General features: G+C 43.9%; 1 protein-coding gene and 1 pseudogene across 1 annotated transcript; one reads left to right on the forward strand and one right to left on the reverse strand.

Moving 5' to 3' along the window:
• The first annotated feature begins 1,545 nt into the window (after positions 1-1,545).
• On the forward strand, positions 1,546-2,599 carry LOC147960817 (uncharacterized; annotated as a pseudogene).
• Positions 2,600-5,205: 2,606 nt separating this feature from the next.
• Positions 5,206-5,800, reverse strand: LOC147960818 (histone H4-like; the record flags this gene model as incomplete). The annotated part of the gene is made up of 1 exon (XM_087536339.1): positions 5,206-5,800. A coding segment is annotated over one exon (423 nt), but the record flags the coding sequence as incomplete, so codon positions are not given.
• Positions 5,801-16,816: the final 11,016 nt, after the last annotated feature.

Consider the following 16,816-nt stretch of genomic DNA (forward strand, 5'->3'; position numbering starts at 1 on the left):
CCCACGGATGGCATCTGCAGGGGCGGATAGTACCTGTGTGGTGGACGGACGAGAGGTGTGGAACGGTGGCGTAGGCAAAGCAGTGTGGTGACCGGATGGAGCGGAAGAGGTGGTGGAGGTCCGGCAAGGGCTTGCGGGCGGCCGAGGTGGTAGAGCGATGGAGTCTCCAGGAGGAAGCGGATGCATAGAAAGAGGGAAGAGATGGACACGTGGGTGTGGGTGTCATGGGATGGGGTATCAGAGTCGTAGTGGCGGAGGTCGGTACTCTCGCAAAGCCCTCCTGGTTTGCTTCCAGTTTGCGGGAACGGACACATGAATTGGTTCGCGGACTGATGCAAGACGATGTTGGATGGCAAAGTGCATCCGGACAGCTCGGTCCAGATGTCTACAGGCGATTTGAGGGTCCACTTTAGAGATGCCCTAAGAGGCACACGATTCCACCAAAATGATTGCTTTTGTGCTTGAACTATCCCAAATGACTAGTATATATTTTCAGGAGAAGAACAAGCATGTATTCTCCTTAGAGAAAATTTACATCTCAACAATGCAGAATTTTCTATGTCACATCAGGATGGCTCCAAAAACATGTGTCATGTTGAAGCCTTATCTAAAGAAAGTAATAATAATGAGCTATTTGCATGTCTTACATGAATAATCAATCTGAATTTAGATGAACTGGAGTGACACTTTTTTAGACAAACTGGAGCACTAAATATTTTTTTCTGTTAAAGGGCGCTTCTTGCTGTTATTGTGGAGGGCTTGGCATCTCAGAGATGATGCAGTCCATGCGGTTGTAGTCTGCACCAAAGAGAAGGTAAAGCTTTGAGACAGTCCATGAGAGAAGTTTGGATGTTGCCAAGCGAGTCAAAGTTCAGATATACAGGGGGTTGATTGGTTGCAGGTTCTGCTTGGCACCTGTCCGGGCGAAATGAGGGCGAAAATCTTACTGTTATTGTGGAGGGCTTGGCATCTCAGAGATCATTTGCAGGCAGATTGAGGCTTGCAGAAGTGTGGAAGACGCTGAAGCAACAGCCATCCTGGCTTGGCCACCTCTCTGCCTTGTCTGCGGTTTTTTAGAGGAAGGATCACTGTGGAGACTGAATGTGTCATTGTTGCATGGAAGCTGCAGCCGAGAGCCTCAAATGCTACTGCTAGCTTTCCTCTGATTCATGATTCGTTCCAATCCATCAAGTGGCTGCTGTGAGCCGACAGAGCAACGAGCTCGTTCATGGCCTCGCGGCAGCGGCCAAATCACAAGGAAACCAAGTGTCTGTTGGCTGTTGCCACTGTTCTTGAAAGTCTGCATGAGCTGATGGCTTCCGAATGAAGAGTATAATTCTAACGCTGAGTAATGTGGGTACTAAGGTTATTCTCCAAAAAAAGAAACAGTTTTTATTTTTTGTTTCAACACGTAGAGGTGTTGGAAAGATAGCGTCAAATGTCCAAATCCCCGCGCTTTCGAGCTATACTCGGATTCAAACCGTAGACAGACAGATATACTCCTGCTTGCCGCGTCTCTTCTTTCTTTCTTGCTCGCCCCGTCTCCCCAATCCCCGATCCATCTGAATCTGACTCCACCGCATCCTCTTCCTCCCTCCCGCCGCCGGATCCGTGCTCTCGCAACTCCGCGGCCGCGACCATGGGCGACACCACGGTGCTTCCGCCGTCTCTCCTCCCGCGTCGTAGCGCCGCCGCCGCAGCTTCGTCCGCGTGCGCCTAAACCCTACCTTGATGGCCAACCCCGCGCCTGCCAAGACGCTGAAGCGGCCCGTGTCTGTGCGCGACGGGCAGCCACCGGCGAAGCGCGCACGCGGTGCCTGCTCCGGGGGCGAGCTCCATGCCGCAATCGCCGCCAACATCAAGGGCACAAAGCTGCCGTGTCCCAGCAGCGACAGGGATCCGCTCCACTCCTCCGTGACCAAGAACCAGGTTGCCGAATCTCCGGCGAGCCCGACGCAATCGAAGCCGCCGATCAGCATGCGCCAACTGATCGAGAATGCTCGCCTCGCCATGGATTGGGCGCACCCTGCAGCCGAAGAAGAGGCCAGCCGTCGGCGTGACATCGAGCGCAGCCGGGCGGAGGCCCGGCGAAAGGTGGATCAGATGGCGGACACAGTGCAGTTCAACGACCCCTGGATCCATCACTCCGACGTGACCAAGTCCCCTGAGGAGCTGCTCCAAGCAAGACAGCAAGCTTGGCGTTATCAAGCTCACCGCATCGAGATGGCTTGTCGACGGGACTTTGCTCAAGCGATGCAAATCCACGGATGTGTGGTCGAGTGAGCGAAGCAGAGGAAGAAATCATCAGCAGCGCAGCCTTGTTGGTGCTAGTCTTGCTTAGCTGAGCAAAGCAGAGGAAGCAGAGTGGGCAGTGGTAGTCTTGGTTGCAAGTGTGTAGGAGTATTTCACTGGCATGTTTTTCAGTAGTGCGAGTGAATCTGGCCATCAATTAGTGTGCATTATGATCACAATTGATCAATTAATGCAATGGATTGTTCTATCTTCTATGTAAAAGCATTGGATTTGATGTACTATGCAAGTGGCACCAGACTTCTGTGCTTGAACTACTATTCTAGATGACTTCTATTTTCCTGGAGAAGACAGATATGTGTGCCTGAATCCTGATGCAGAATTTACTTGCTGAACTCCTGAATCCTGAATTCAGGAAGGCACCAAAAGGCCTATTTCACTTGCTGAACTTATATACACCAATTGAACTTCTATTTTCACTTGCTGAACTCCTGAATCCTGATGCAGAATTTATTTGTCGCATCAGGAAGGTGCCAAAAAGCCTATTTTATTCAGTAGAATTGGTGTATATGCTACTCGTATTTTCCTGGAGAAGAACAAATATGTTGTCTGAATTTTGCAACTGCTGCAAATTTCATTCAGTACAATTGGTGTATATGGCAGACCAGTTTCATGTCACACTGCAAAGAAAATCCATACTTGACGGCAATGGTGTTTACTACATTTAATTAACATATTCATTGACATGGATCCACTAAGGTAAGGGAATTACACCATCTGAATTAGCTTCATTTAAAACCAAGTCAATCACAATGAGAAACGTTGGCCACATCTACAGGTACCTTCAGCGTCATCCACAGCTTCTCGGCTTCCTCCTGAAGAGAAATTAGGAGTTGCACATTTTGACACGCTGGGAAATGGAAAGATTAGCTCTGCACTGTACATGCTTGTAGATCCTGTGGGGTGACCGATTCTTTTCCCTCTGTAAAAGCCATTAGTTTGTTTGCGTCTTGTGTGCTATAATAAAGGGACTTTGCTCCAGCGATGTAAATCCACGGATGAGTGCTCAAGTGATCGAAGCAGAGGAACAAATCGTCAGCAATGCAGCCTTGTTGCTGGAAGTCTTGCTTATAGCTGACCAAAGCAGAGGAAGCAGAGCCGTCAGTGGTAGTCTTGGTTGCAAGTGTGTAGGAGTATTTCACTGGCATGTTTTTCAGTGGTGCGAGTGAATTCTTAATTTGGCCATTAATTAGTGTGCATTATGATCACAACTGATTAATCAATGCAAGCGATTGTTCTATGTAAAGTATGCAAGCAGCACCTGAGCATACATCTCTCAGTCTTTCTATGTTTTATGTAAAAGCACTGGATGTGATGATCCCGCCAAGAAGATCACTTTTGTGCTTGAACTACTATTCCAGATTACTGCTATTTTCCCAGAGAAGAACAGATATGTGTGCTCCGTCTAGAAAACTTTACACCTCGACAATGCAGAATTTATTTGTCGCCTCAGGAAGGCGCCAAAAAGCATGTTTCATTCAGTACAGTTGGTGTATATGCTATTTTCTTGGAGAAGAACAGATGTGTTGTCTGAATTTCATTCAGTACAATTGGTGCATATGCCGTACCAGTTTCATGTCACACTGCAAAGAAAATTGTTCAGAATACTAGTCATCGCGGAATTTGTTCCAAGAGATTTCATCCAAAAAAAATTGTTCCAAGAGACTGTTGTTTTTTAGAAAAAAAAGTTTACATCTCAATAATGCAGAATTTGTTTGTCATCTCAGGAGGGCACCAAAAAGCTCATGTGCATTTGCTCTCTGAATTTTGCAACTGCTGCGATTTTCGTTCAATACAATTGGTGCCAATATCAGACCAACTTCAAGTCACATTGCAGAGAAAATAAATACTTACAACAATGGTGTTTACTCCATTGAATTCACAAATTTATTGACATAGATCCACTGGATTAAAAGGGAACTACAATGCCTGATACATCATCTGCATTCACAGTACACAAGTTCGTTCAAATTCAACTAAATTACAATTGGAAACGTTGGCAACATTCACAAGTGTTGCAGTTGTTCCTCTTCCTCTATAATCCAGAGTGAACGAGAGCAGCGGCCAGCAACAACAAAACCAACCCAACCGAGCATGAATCGTGGCGCAACCCGGTGGTGCAGAGTAGAGCAATAGAACAGGTGTAAATTAATGTATGGAAATTTGTTCACTCGTAGTAAAAAGTGTGCTGTGTGGTCTAAAAGTCTGTTTAGATTTTTCTTATATTTAAAAAATATATTTTTGTTGTCTTTTTCACTGGAAACTCAGAGATGCATTGACCTACACAGGCAATGGATTACTAGATTAGTAAAAGTTTAGGCCTCAATGTGTTTAGTTGCAGGACGAATGATAAGAGTTTGACATTGTATCGTGTCTTCCAAGAGGAAAGGTATTATTAGGCTGAGTTAAAAATATTCTCTAGAAATGTCTAATGACCCTTGGAAGGCTGGAACTGACAAATACCAATGTACAAAGTGGGTGTTTACTGGTTTTCTAGAGCCATTGTTCCTTCATAGAAACTGAACTCTGAGTAGACAATAAACTCATATTGTTTGATGAAATTATCTGCCATCTGGACAGTATATACGTGTATATACTGGCATATTGAACATCCACAAATAGTAGTATACATTGGAAACGTTTTAACTGGAATAGTTTGATGAGAAATCTATAATAATTGATTGTATAATTGAAGCGTGTCTTATAGTAGTATAAATAAACCATCTCATCACACTGCACGGACAGAAATGCAGGGATGGTTGGAATCCACTGCACCCTGAAGCCAAGGCGATCGATTGGGGGCAGAAAACTACAGCGACAGAATGGGAATGGGGGAATTTTCACAAAGCGCAAGATGCTGGGATTCCTACTATGCACAAAGATGTTTCAGAAGAATTCGAGGGTAAATTGCTGCAATTTCCTTCTATCATCCAAACACTGAACACTGAACAACAGCAGCGAGATGCGGCCATTACAATGAAGACGATGAACATTGAACAACCATAGCTAGCTATGCTACGAATCTGGCGGCGCGAGGTGGAGGTGGATTCGACTGCACCAGCGCGGCCTAGCCGCCGAAGCCGTAGAGGGTGCGGCCCTGGCGCTTGAGCGCGTAGACGACGTCCATGGCGGTGACGGTCTTGCGGCGGGCGTGCTCGGTGTAGGTCACGTCGTCGCGGATGACGTTATCCAGGAAGATCTTGAGCACGCCGCGGGTCTCCTTGTAGATGAGCCCTGAGATGCGCTTCACGCTGCCACGCTGTGCCAGCCACTGGATCGCCGGCTTGGTGATGCCCTGGATGTTGTCACGCAGCACCTTCCGGTGGCGCTTGGCGCCGCCCTTGCCCAGCCCCTTCCCTCCCTTGCCGCGGCCGGACGTCTCCGGCGATTCTCTCTCCGGCGAGCTTCGCTTGGCTTGGCTGGTGTGTGCGCTGCTGGTCTGGTGGTGGCTGTTGCGGCCGTGTGGTGTGGTCGATGGTGGTGGCTTGCGAGGGATTTATGGCTGCGATGTTTCGGGGGGAGAAGAGGGGCGTCATCCGCGTGATGAGAACGTGAGCCGTCAGATGGGAGATCAATGGCTGTGAGTGGGGGGGGGGGGGGGGGGGGGGGGGGGATGGGTGGCGCGGATTGCTGACATGGCAGGGTGCTGGGACTTGGCGGGAGGAGGTGTAGTTTCCTTTCTTTTACAAATAGGGTAAGAAAAGCAGAGCTTTGAATTAACGAAACCATCAACCAGTCAGAGATCACACAAGGTCATCATTACAAGCACTGAAAAAGACAACAAATGGTCGAAGGATACAAGAGAGCACCCTGATAAGTTTATAAAAGCAACTCCAACGCGCCGACCCAAACTGACGCACGTTTTGTTCGCTTTACGTCCATTTTAGTCGGCCAGGCGGACATGCGCGTCCGCTTTTCCATTTGGGTCAGCAGGTGCACCCAAAGGGAGACATACTCATTTTTGCCGATGTGGCCAAAACTGACTTAATTAAGCATAATTATACATAAATTGACGGTAACGCCGGCCAAAGTCCACTTAAACATAATTAAACATTAAAAAACTCTAATAAACGCCCGCACGCTGCCCTAGTAAACCGCCTTGTCCTTGCCCTTGCCGTCATCGCCGCATGTGAGGTCGATGAAGACGGGATGCGGCTTAACCCAATCGAATGTGGCTTGATAGGCCTCTAGGGCAGCCTCCTCTAGCGTCTGCTGCGATGGCGGCATTGCGGCGAGGCGGGCGCGCTCCTCTTCCTCTTCCTTGCGTCGCAACACCTCCTCCTCGCGGCACAACTGCTGCTCCTAGCGCATCTGCTGCTCGGCGTCGGCCCCCTCCTTCACGATCCAATGCGCCTTCTCGCGCTCAAAGTGGGTCGCCTCCTCTTCCAACATGGAGGTGAAGTAGCAGGGAGGCACGTTCACCCACTCGCAGAACTCGCCGGTCCACGAGTAAAACTCCTCGGGCCAAGTGGGGGCGGTGATCACCGCTTCCGCGTGGGCATTGGCTCGCACTCCGGCTCCAGCTCGTCCTTGGGCTCAACGAGGGGCGGCGCCGGCGGCGGTGGCAGCACAAACAGGGGCGTGTGGATGGAGTCCCTCGCCGCGGACAAAGCAAGGGCTTGCTCCAGCCCATCCCAATGGGCATCCTCCTCAAGCCAGCTCGCCTCCAACGTGTGTTGTTGGGCCTCCTCGATGGCGGCTTGGTACTCTGTCTCCGCATGCTCTTCCTCCGGCATTACCCCCGGTGGCAGAATGCCATGGTCGATTTGGGCGCCGAGGTGGCGCTCCTCATCGTGCTCTAGCGCAAACTAGCGCTCCCAGTTGGGAGAGTCTAACGCATAGGCATGCATGGCGCGCTGCTCCAGTGTAAGGAGATCGTGCCGCCGGGAAACCTCCTCCTCGTGCACCAACGCGGACCGCTGATACATCTCCGTCGTATCTACTTTTCCAAACACTTTTGCCCTTGTTTTGGACTCTAACCTGCATGATTTGAATGGAACTAACCCGGACTAACGCTGTTTTCAGCAGAATTGCCATGGTGTTATTTTTGTGCAGAAATAAAACTTCTCGGAATGACCTGAAAATCAACGGAGAATTATTTTAGAATATATAAAAAATACTGGAAGAAAGATCCATGTCAGGGGGCCCACACCCTGTCCACGAGGGTGGGGGGCGCGCCCTACCCCCCTGGGAGCGCCCCCTGCCTTGTGGGCCCCCTGATGCTCCACCGACCTCAACCCTGACTCCATATATTCACTTTCGGGGAGAAAAAATTAGAGAGAAGGATTCATTGCGTTTTCAATATGGAGCCGCCTCCAAGCCCTAAACTCTCTCGGGAGGGCTGATCTAGAGTCCGTTCGGGGCTCCGGAGAGGGGAATCCGTCGCCATCGTCATCATCAACCTTCCTCCATCACCAATTTCATGATGCTCACCGCTGTGCGCGAGTAATTCCATCGTATGCTTGCTGGACGGTGATGGGTTGGATGAGATTTATCATGTAATCGAGTTAGTTTTGTTAGGGTTTGATTCCTAGTATCCACTATGTTCTGGTATTGATGTTGCTATGACTTTGCTATGCTTAATGGTTGTCACTAGGGCCCGAGTGCCATGATTTCATATATGAACCTATTATGTTTTCATGAATATATGTGAGTTCTTGATCCTATCTTGCAAGTCTATAGTCACCTACTATGTGTTATGATCCGGCAACCCCGAAGTGACAATAATCGGGACCACTCCCGGTGATGACCGTAGTTTGAGGAGTTCATGTATTCACTATGTGTTAATGCTTTGGTCTGGTACTCTATTAAAAGGAGGCCTTAATATCTCATAGTTTCCAATAGGACCCCGCTGCCACGGGAGGGTAGGACAAAAGATGGCGTGCAACTTCTTTTCCATAAGCACGTATGACTATATTCGGAATACATGCCTACATTACATTGATGAACTGCAGCTAGTTCTATGTCACCCTAGGTTATGACTGTTACATGATCGATCACATCCGACATAATTCTCCATCACCAATCCAATGCCTACGAGCTTTTCATATATTATTCTTGGCTTATTTACTTTTCCGCTGCTACTGTTACAATCACTACAAAACCCAAAAATATGACTTTTGCTACCGTTACTTTTGCTATCGTTACCACTACTATCATATTAATTTGCTACTAAATACCTTGTTGTAGATATTAAGTTTCCAGGTGTGGTTGAATTGACAACTCAGTTGCTAATACTTGAGAATATTCTTTGGCTCCCCTTGTGTCGAATCAATAAATTTGGGTTGAATACTCTACCCTCGAAAACTGTTGTGATCCCCTATACTTGTGGGTTATCAACCGCGGATCCGCCAGGATGGGGATGCGCTGTGGGTCTAGATGCCAGCCGTGCGACAAGTTCACATCCGGATACGTCAGGGGCTGGCGGTACTCCCGGTGCCACCGCGCCTGGTGGACTAGGATGTACAGCCGCTCTCGCCCCCGCGGTGGCATGCCGCGTCTAGCCGGCGGCGGTGCACGAGGGAGCCCGCGGGAAGAGCTCGCTCCAGCGCTGAACCTCCCCTTCCTCCCTCCCTTCCCACTAAAGATGCCCATGGCTTTGCTAGGGTTTCTGGCTGGTTGGCTAGCGTTTTCTGGTCGCTGGCGAGGGAGCAAAGGTGCTAGATGTGGACGGGGAGTTGATACGTCTCCGTCGTATCTACTTTTACAAACACTTTTGCCCTTGTTTTGGACTCTAACTTGCATGATTTGAATGTAACTAACTCGGACTGACATTGTTTTCAGCAGAATTGCCATGGTGTTTTTTTTGTGCAGAAATAAAAGTTCTTGGAATGACCTGAAAATCAATGAAGATTATTTTCGAAATATATAAAAAATACCGGTGAAAGAATCAACGCCAGGGGCCCCACACCCTATCCACGAGGGTGGGGGGCGCGCCCTCCTGCCTCATGGGCCCCCTGGTGCTCCTCCGACCTCAACTCCAACTCTATATATTCGTGTTTGGGGAGAAAAAAATCAGAGAGAAGGATTCATCGCGTTTTACGATATGGAGCCGCCGCCAAGCCCTAAACTCTCTCGGGAGGGCTGATCTAGAGTCCGTTCGGGGCTCCGGAGAGGGGAATCCATTGCAATCGTCATCATCAACCTTCCTCCATCACCAATTTCATGATGCTCACCGCCGTGCGTGAGTAATTCCATCGTAGGCTTGCTGGAGGGTGATGGGTTGGATGAGATTTATCATGTAATCGAGTTAGTTTTATTAGGGTTTGATCCCTAGTATCCATTATGTTCTGAGATTGATGTTGCTATGATTTTGCTATGCTTAATGCTTGTCACTAGGGCCCGAGTGCCATGATTTCATATCTGAACCTATTATGTTTTCATGAATATATGTGAGTTCTTGATCCTATCTTGCAAGTCTATAGTCACCTATTATGTGTTATGATCTGTTAACCCCGAAGTGACAATAAGCAGGATACTTACCGGTGATGACCGTAGTTTGAGGAGTTCATGTATTCACTAAGTGTTAATGCTTTGGCCCGGTACTCTATTAAAAGGAGGCCTTAATATCCCTTAGTTTCCAATAGGACCCCGCTGCCACGGGAGGGTAGGAAAAAAGATGTCATGCAAGTTCTTTTCCATAAGCACGTATGACTATATTCGGAATACATGCCTACATTACATTGATGAACTGGAGCTAGTTCTGTGTCACCCTATGTTATAACTATTGCATGAGGAATCGCATCCGACATAATTATCCATCACTGATCCATTGCCTACGAGCTTTTCATATATTGATCTTCGCTTATTTACTTTTCTGTTGCTACTGTTACAATCACTATAAAACCAAAACTGCTACCGTTACTTTTCCCACCATTACCACTACTATCATATTACTTTGCTACTAAATACTTTGCTGTAGATATTAAGTTTCCAGGTGTGATTGAATTGACAACTCAGCTGCTAATACTTGAGAATATTCTTTGGCTCCCCTTGTGTTGAATCAATAAATTTGGGTTGAATACTCTACCCTCGAAAGTTGTTGCGATCCCCTATACTTGTGGGTTATCAAGACTATTTTCTGGCGCCGTTGCCGGGGAGCATAGCTCCATTCTTTGAGTCACTTGGGATTTATATCTGCTTATCACTATGAAGAACTTGAAAGATCAAAGAACCAAGATATTTCCCTCAACTACGAGGGGAGGTAAGGAACTGCCATCTAGCTCTGCACTTGATTCACCTTATGTTTTGAGTAAACTTGCGACACCTACACCTGCTATTCATTCTGATAGGTCGCATGTTATTGATGATGCCACTTCTGCTTTGCATGATACTTATGATGAAACTACTTCTACGCTTGAAAATACTGTGCCACTAGGTGAATTTCTTGATGAACAACTTGCTAGGGTTAGAGAGAATGAAATTATTGAAACTGATAATATTGATGAAAGTGATGATGAAGATTCTCCCCCTAGATATGAATTGCCTGTTGTGCCTAAGGTTTATGTTATGGATGAAGAAACCGCTAGAGACTTCTTAGCTTGCAATGATAGATTTGATCTTAAGGAATTATTAGCTAAGCTGAAAGAAAAGTCTTTGAATGCTAGAATGAAATATGACCCTGCTTTTGCTACTTCACCTATCTTTATTACTAATAAGGATTATGATTTCTCTGTCGATCCTGAGTTAATTACTTTGGTTGAATCTGATCCTTTTTATGTCTATGAATCTGAAACTGTTGTGGCACATCTTACTAAATTAAATGATATAGCCACCCTGTTTACTCATGATGAGAAAACTCGCTATTACTTTATCCTTAAGTTGTTTCCGTTCTCATTAAAGGGTGATGCTAAAACATGGTTTAATTCTCTTGATCCTGGTTGTGTGCGTAGTCCCCAGGATATGATTTATTACTTCTCTGCTAAATATTTCCCCGGTCATAAGAAACAAGCTGATTTAAGGGAAATATATAATTTTTGTGCAAATTGAAGAAGAGAGTCTCCCACAAGCTCGGGGGAGGCTTGTTCGATTGCTTAATGCTTTGCCTGATCATCCTCTCAAGAAAAATGAAATACTTGATATCTTTTATAATGGACTAACCGATGCTTCCAGAGACCACCTGGATAGTTGTGTTGGTTGTGTTTGCAGGCAAAGAACTGTTGATCAAGCTGAATTGCTATTGAATAATATGTTGAGTAATGAAAATGATTGGACACTTCCTAAACCAACTCCTAAGCCAACTCCGAAGAAAAGGGGTATTTTATTTCTCAGTCCTGAAGATATGCAAGAGGCAAAGAAATCTATGAAAGAAAAAGGTATTAAAGGTGAAGATGTCAATAATTTACTACCTATTGAAGAAATACATGGTCTTGATAACCCGACACAAGTAGTAAAGGTAAATTCTCTCTATAGATTTGATAAATGTGAAATCCCATTTACTAAGTTCGCTAGCCAATGCTTGGATAAGTTTGATGACTTTATGGTTAAACAAGAAGACTTGAATGCTTATGTTGGTAAAGATTGAAATGCAATGCTGATATGCTTGAACACTTGAGTGATTATATGGCTACTGTTAAAGGTTAACTTAAACTTATTAGTAACATGCTTCTATGGTTACCACTCAAGTAGAACAAGTACTTAAGGCTCAGAATGATTTGCTCAATGAATTAAATAATAAGAAAAATAATAATGATGTTAGAGTTATGACTAGAGGGGGTAAAATGACTCAGGAACCTTTGTATCCTGAGGGCCACCCTAAGAGAATTGAGAAAGATTCTCAGAGAACTAATGTTGATGCACCTAGTCCTTCTAAGAAGAAGAAGAAGAAAAATGATAGGACTTTGCATTCTTCTAGTGAACCTGTTGTTGACACACCTGAGAATCCCTATGATATTTCTATTTCTGATGCTGAAACCCAATCTGGTTATGAACATGAACCTAGTGGTAATGTTAATGATGATGTTCATGTTGATGCTCAACCTAGCAATGATAATGATGTAGAGATTGAACCTGCTGTTGATCTTGATAACCCACAATCAAAGAATCAACGTTATGATAAGAGATACTTCATTGCTAGGAAGCACGGTAAGGAAAGAGAACCATGGATTCAGAAACCCATGCCTTTTCCTCCTAAACCATCCAAGAAAAAGGATGATGAGGATTTTGAGCTCTTTGCTGAAATGATTAGACATATCTTCTTTGTGTATGTGTTTGACTGATATGCTCAAAATGAATCCTTATGCTAAGTATATGAAAGAAATTGTTACAAATAAAAGAAAGATACCGGAAGCTGACATTTCCACCATGCTTGCTAATTACACTTTTAAGGGTGGAATACCAAAGAAAATTGGAGATCCAGGAGTGCCAACTATACCATGCTCCATTAAAAGAAACTATGTTAAAATTGCTTTATGTGATCTTGGAGCCGGTGTTAGTGTTATGCCTCTCTCTTTATATCGTAGACTTGATTTGAATAAGTTGACACCTACTGAAATATCTTTGCAAATGGCTGATAAATCAACTGCTATACATGTCGGTATTTGTGAGGATGTGCCTGTTGTGGTTGCAAACATTACTATTTTAATGGACTTTGTTATTCTTGATATTCCCGAGGACGATACTATGTCGATTATTCTTGGTAGACCCTTTTTGAATACTGCAGGGGCTGTTATTGATTGCAACAAAGTCAATGTCACTTTTCATGTTAATGGTAATGAGCATACGGTACACTTTCCGAGGAAACAACCTCAAGTCCTTAGTATCAATTCTATTGGAAAAATTTCAACGATTACTATTGGAGGCTTTGAATTTCCTCTTCCTACTGCCAAGAAGAAATGATATTCTTATTGTTGGGGACATGCATATCCCCGTTGAGGTAACCTAGTGTTATTCGAAAATCCTCTGGTTTCATGTTATTCGAAAAGAGTTTGTTAACAAGACTTGATCAACCTTGTTAGTGGATTCCTTTTGATGAGCATGAGATGGATGAAGATAGAAAGCACAACTTTCTGTACCCTCTTTTTACTTTCTATTATTTATCTTAAATAAAGTAAAAATAGTATTTTCTGTCTGTTTTCTGAATTATCCATGCAATAAAAAATATCCTGAAAATAAAAGTTCTCCAAATACCCTGAAAAATTAATATGATTTTTTCTAGAATATTTGAGAATATCTGGCACGTAGAACACACCAGGGGGACCCACCACGTGTCCACGAGGATGGAGGGCGCGCCCCCTGCCTCATGGACCCCACGTGGGTCCCCTCCACTTATTCTTGCACCCACACACTTCGTCTTGCTCTATAAAAAAGCATCCACTAGCTCAAACCCGAGTTCTAGCTCATCTTGCTGCCATTTTCGATCTCCTTCTTCAAAGCTCCATTCACAAAACTGCTTTGGGGGATTATTCTTCGGTATGTGACACCTCCAATGGTCCAATTAGTTTTTGTTCTAGTGCTTTATTTATTGCAAATTTTTGCTGCTTAGGTGACCCTGTTCTTGAGCTTGCATGTCAAATTTATGTGGTCAAAAGTAGTTTTAATGCATGATATAGCCTCTAGGCACTTGTAGGTGTACTTGCTATCAATTTTGTTGAGTTTGGTTCACTTTTATTTTGAGTCACAAAAAATTTCAGAGGAAGAAATATGTTTAGGAAAATGTACCAAGGTGGTTCCTCAAGGAAGCAAGGCCCAAGGCCCGCAATACGCGAGCCGGACAATGAACTACCAAGGGAGGCTCAAGTGCGGCCTTGTGAATGGCCTTCAGAGGATTTCATGGTCCAGGCAGGCATCAACGAAGAAGTTGACGCATACTTTGCTACTAAACACTTTGCTGCAGATACTAAGTTTCCAGGTGTGGTTGAATTGACAACTCAGCTGCTAATACTTGAGAATATTCTTTAGCTCCCCTTGTGTCGAATCAATAAATTTGGGTTAAATACTCTACCCTCGAAAGCTGTTGCGATCCCCTATACTTGTGGGTTATCAAGACCAATTTCTGGCGCCATTGCCGGGGAGCATAGCTCTATTCTTTGAGTCACTTGGGATTTATATCTGCTGGACACTATGAAGAACTTGAAAGACTCTAAGACAACAATTTATCCCTCAACTACGAGGGGAGGTAAGGAACTGCCATCTAGCTCGGCACTTGATTCACCTTTTGTTATGAGTAAGCTAGCGACACCTAAACCTGCTTCTGCTATTTGTTCCGATATGTCGCATGTTATTGATGATGCCACTTCTGCTATGCATGATACTTATGATGAAACTGCTTCTATGCCTGATACTACTGTGCCCCTTAGTGAATTTCTTGATGAATAAATTGCTAGGGCTAGAGAAAAATAAATTATTGAATCTGAATACGATGATGATAGTGATGATGAAAATATGCCTGTTATTCATGAGGGCTATCTTTTTGATATGGAATCTTCTGCCGCTATTTTAGCTTGCAGGGATAGATATGAGCTCAAGAGGTTATCAGTTAAATGGAACAAAGAATCACTTAGAGATAAAATGAAACCCAACCCTGCTTTTGCTACTTCACCTATCTGTGTTCCTGATAATGATTATGAATTCTCTGTTGATCCTGATATAATTACTTTGGTTGAATCTGATCCGTTTTATGGCTACGAATCTAAAACTATTGTGGCACATCTTACTAAGTTAAATGATATAGCCGCCCTGTTTACTAATGATGAGAGATCCCGTTACTTTTATATACTCAAAATATTTCCGTTCTCATTAAAGGGTGATGCTAAGATATGGTTTAATTCTCTTGATCCTGGTTATGTGCGTAGTCCCCAGGATATGATTTATTACTTCTTTGCTAAATATTTCCCTGCTCATAAGAAACAAGCTGCTTTGAGGGAAATATACAACTTCGTGCAAATTAAAGAAGAGAGTCTCCTACAAGCTTGGGGGAGGCTTCTCAAGTTACTTAATGCTTTGCCTGATCATCCTCTTAAGAAACCCGAAATACTTGATATCTTTTATAATGGACTAACCGATGCTTCCAGAGATTACCTGGATAGTTGTGCTGGTTCTCTTTTCAGGGAAAGAACACCGAATGAAGCTGAAATTCTATTGAATAATATGTTGACAAATGAAAATAATTGGGCACCTCCTGAGCCACCTCCTGCTCCAATTACTGAGTCTATTCCTAAACCAACTTCGAAAAGAGAGGTGTTCTATTCCTCAGTCCTGAAGATATGCAAGAGGCAAAGAGATCTATGAAAGAAAAAGGTATTAAAGCTGAAGATGTTAAGAATTTACCTCCTATTGAAGAAATACATGGTCTTAATATACCGCCTGCTGAAGAAACATATGATCTCAATTCTTTATTTATTGAAGAACCTCCTGATCCCGATATCCCAACACAGGTAGTAAAGGTAAATTCTCTCTATAGATATGATAAAGCTGAAGTCCCTCCTGCTAAAATTGCTAGTCAATGCTTGGATGAGTTTGATAACTTTATGTTTAAGCAAGACGACTTCAATGCTTATTTCGGTAGACAATTAAAGGAAAATGCTTATATGATTAGACGCTTGGGTGATTATATGGCTAATATTAAAGGTGAACTTAAACTTGTTAGCAAACATGCTTCTATGGTTACCACTCAAGTAGAACAAGTACTTAAGGCTCAAAAAGAAGTGCTTGATGAAATGAATAGTAAGAAAAATGATTATGTTGTTAGAGTGGCCACTAGAACTGGTAGAATGACTCAGGAACCTTTGTATCCTGAAGGCCACCCTAAGAGAATCGAGCAAGATTCTCAAAGAAATAATATTGATGCTCCTAGTTCTTCTAAAAAGAAGAAAAAGAAAAATGATAGAACCATGCAAACTTCTAGTGAACCTATTGCTGAACCACTTGATAATCCAAATGATATCTCTATGTCTGATGCTGAAACACAATCTGGTAATGAACATGAACCTAATGAAAATATTAATGATGGTGTTCATGATGATGCTCAACCTAGTAATGATAATGATGTATAAATTGAACCTGCTGTTGATCTCGATAACCCATAATCAAAGAATCAACGTTATGATAAAAGAGACTTTGTTGCTTGGAAACATGGTAAAGAAAGGGAACCTTGGGTTCAGAAACCCATGCCTTTTCCTCCAAAACCATCCAAGAAAAAGGATGATGAGGATTTTGAGTGCTTTGTTGAAATTATTAGGCCTATCTTTTTGCGTATGCGACTAACAGATGTGCTCAAAACAAATCCTTATGCTAAATATATGAAGGATATCATTACTAATAAAAGAAAGATACCGGAAGCTGAAATTTCCACCATGCTTGCTAATTATACTTTTAAGAGTGGAATACCAAAGAAACTTGGAGACCCCGGAGTACCTACTATACCTTGCTCCATTAAAAGAAATTATATTAAAACTACTTTATGTGATCTTGGAGCCGGTGTTAGTGTTATGCCTCTCCCTTTATATTGTAGACTTGACTGGAATAAGTTGACACCTACTGAAATATCCTTGCAAATGGCTGATAAATC

Source organism: Triticum urartu, chromosome 7A, assembly GCF_056163025.1.
Source record: "Triticum urartu cultivar PI428250 chromosome 7A, HENAU_Tu73, whole genome shotgun sequence".
Taxonomy (NCBI): domain Eukaryota; kingdom Viridiplantae; phylum Streptophyta; class Magnoliopsida; order Poales; family Poaceae; genus Triticum; species Triticum urartu.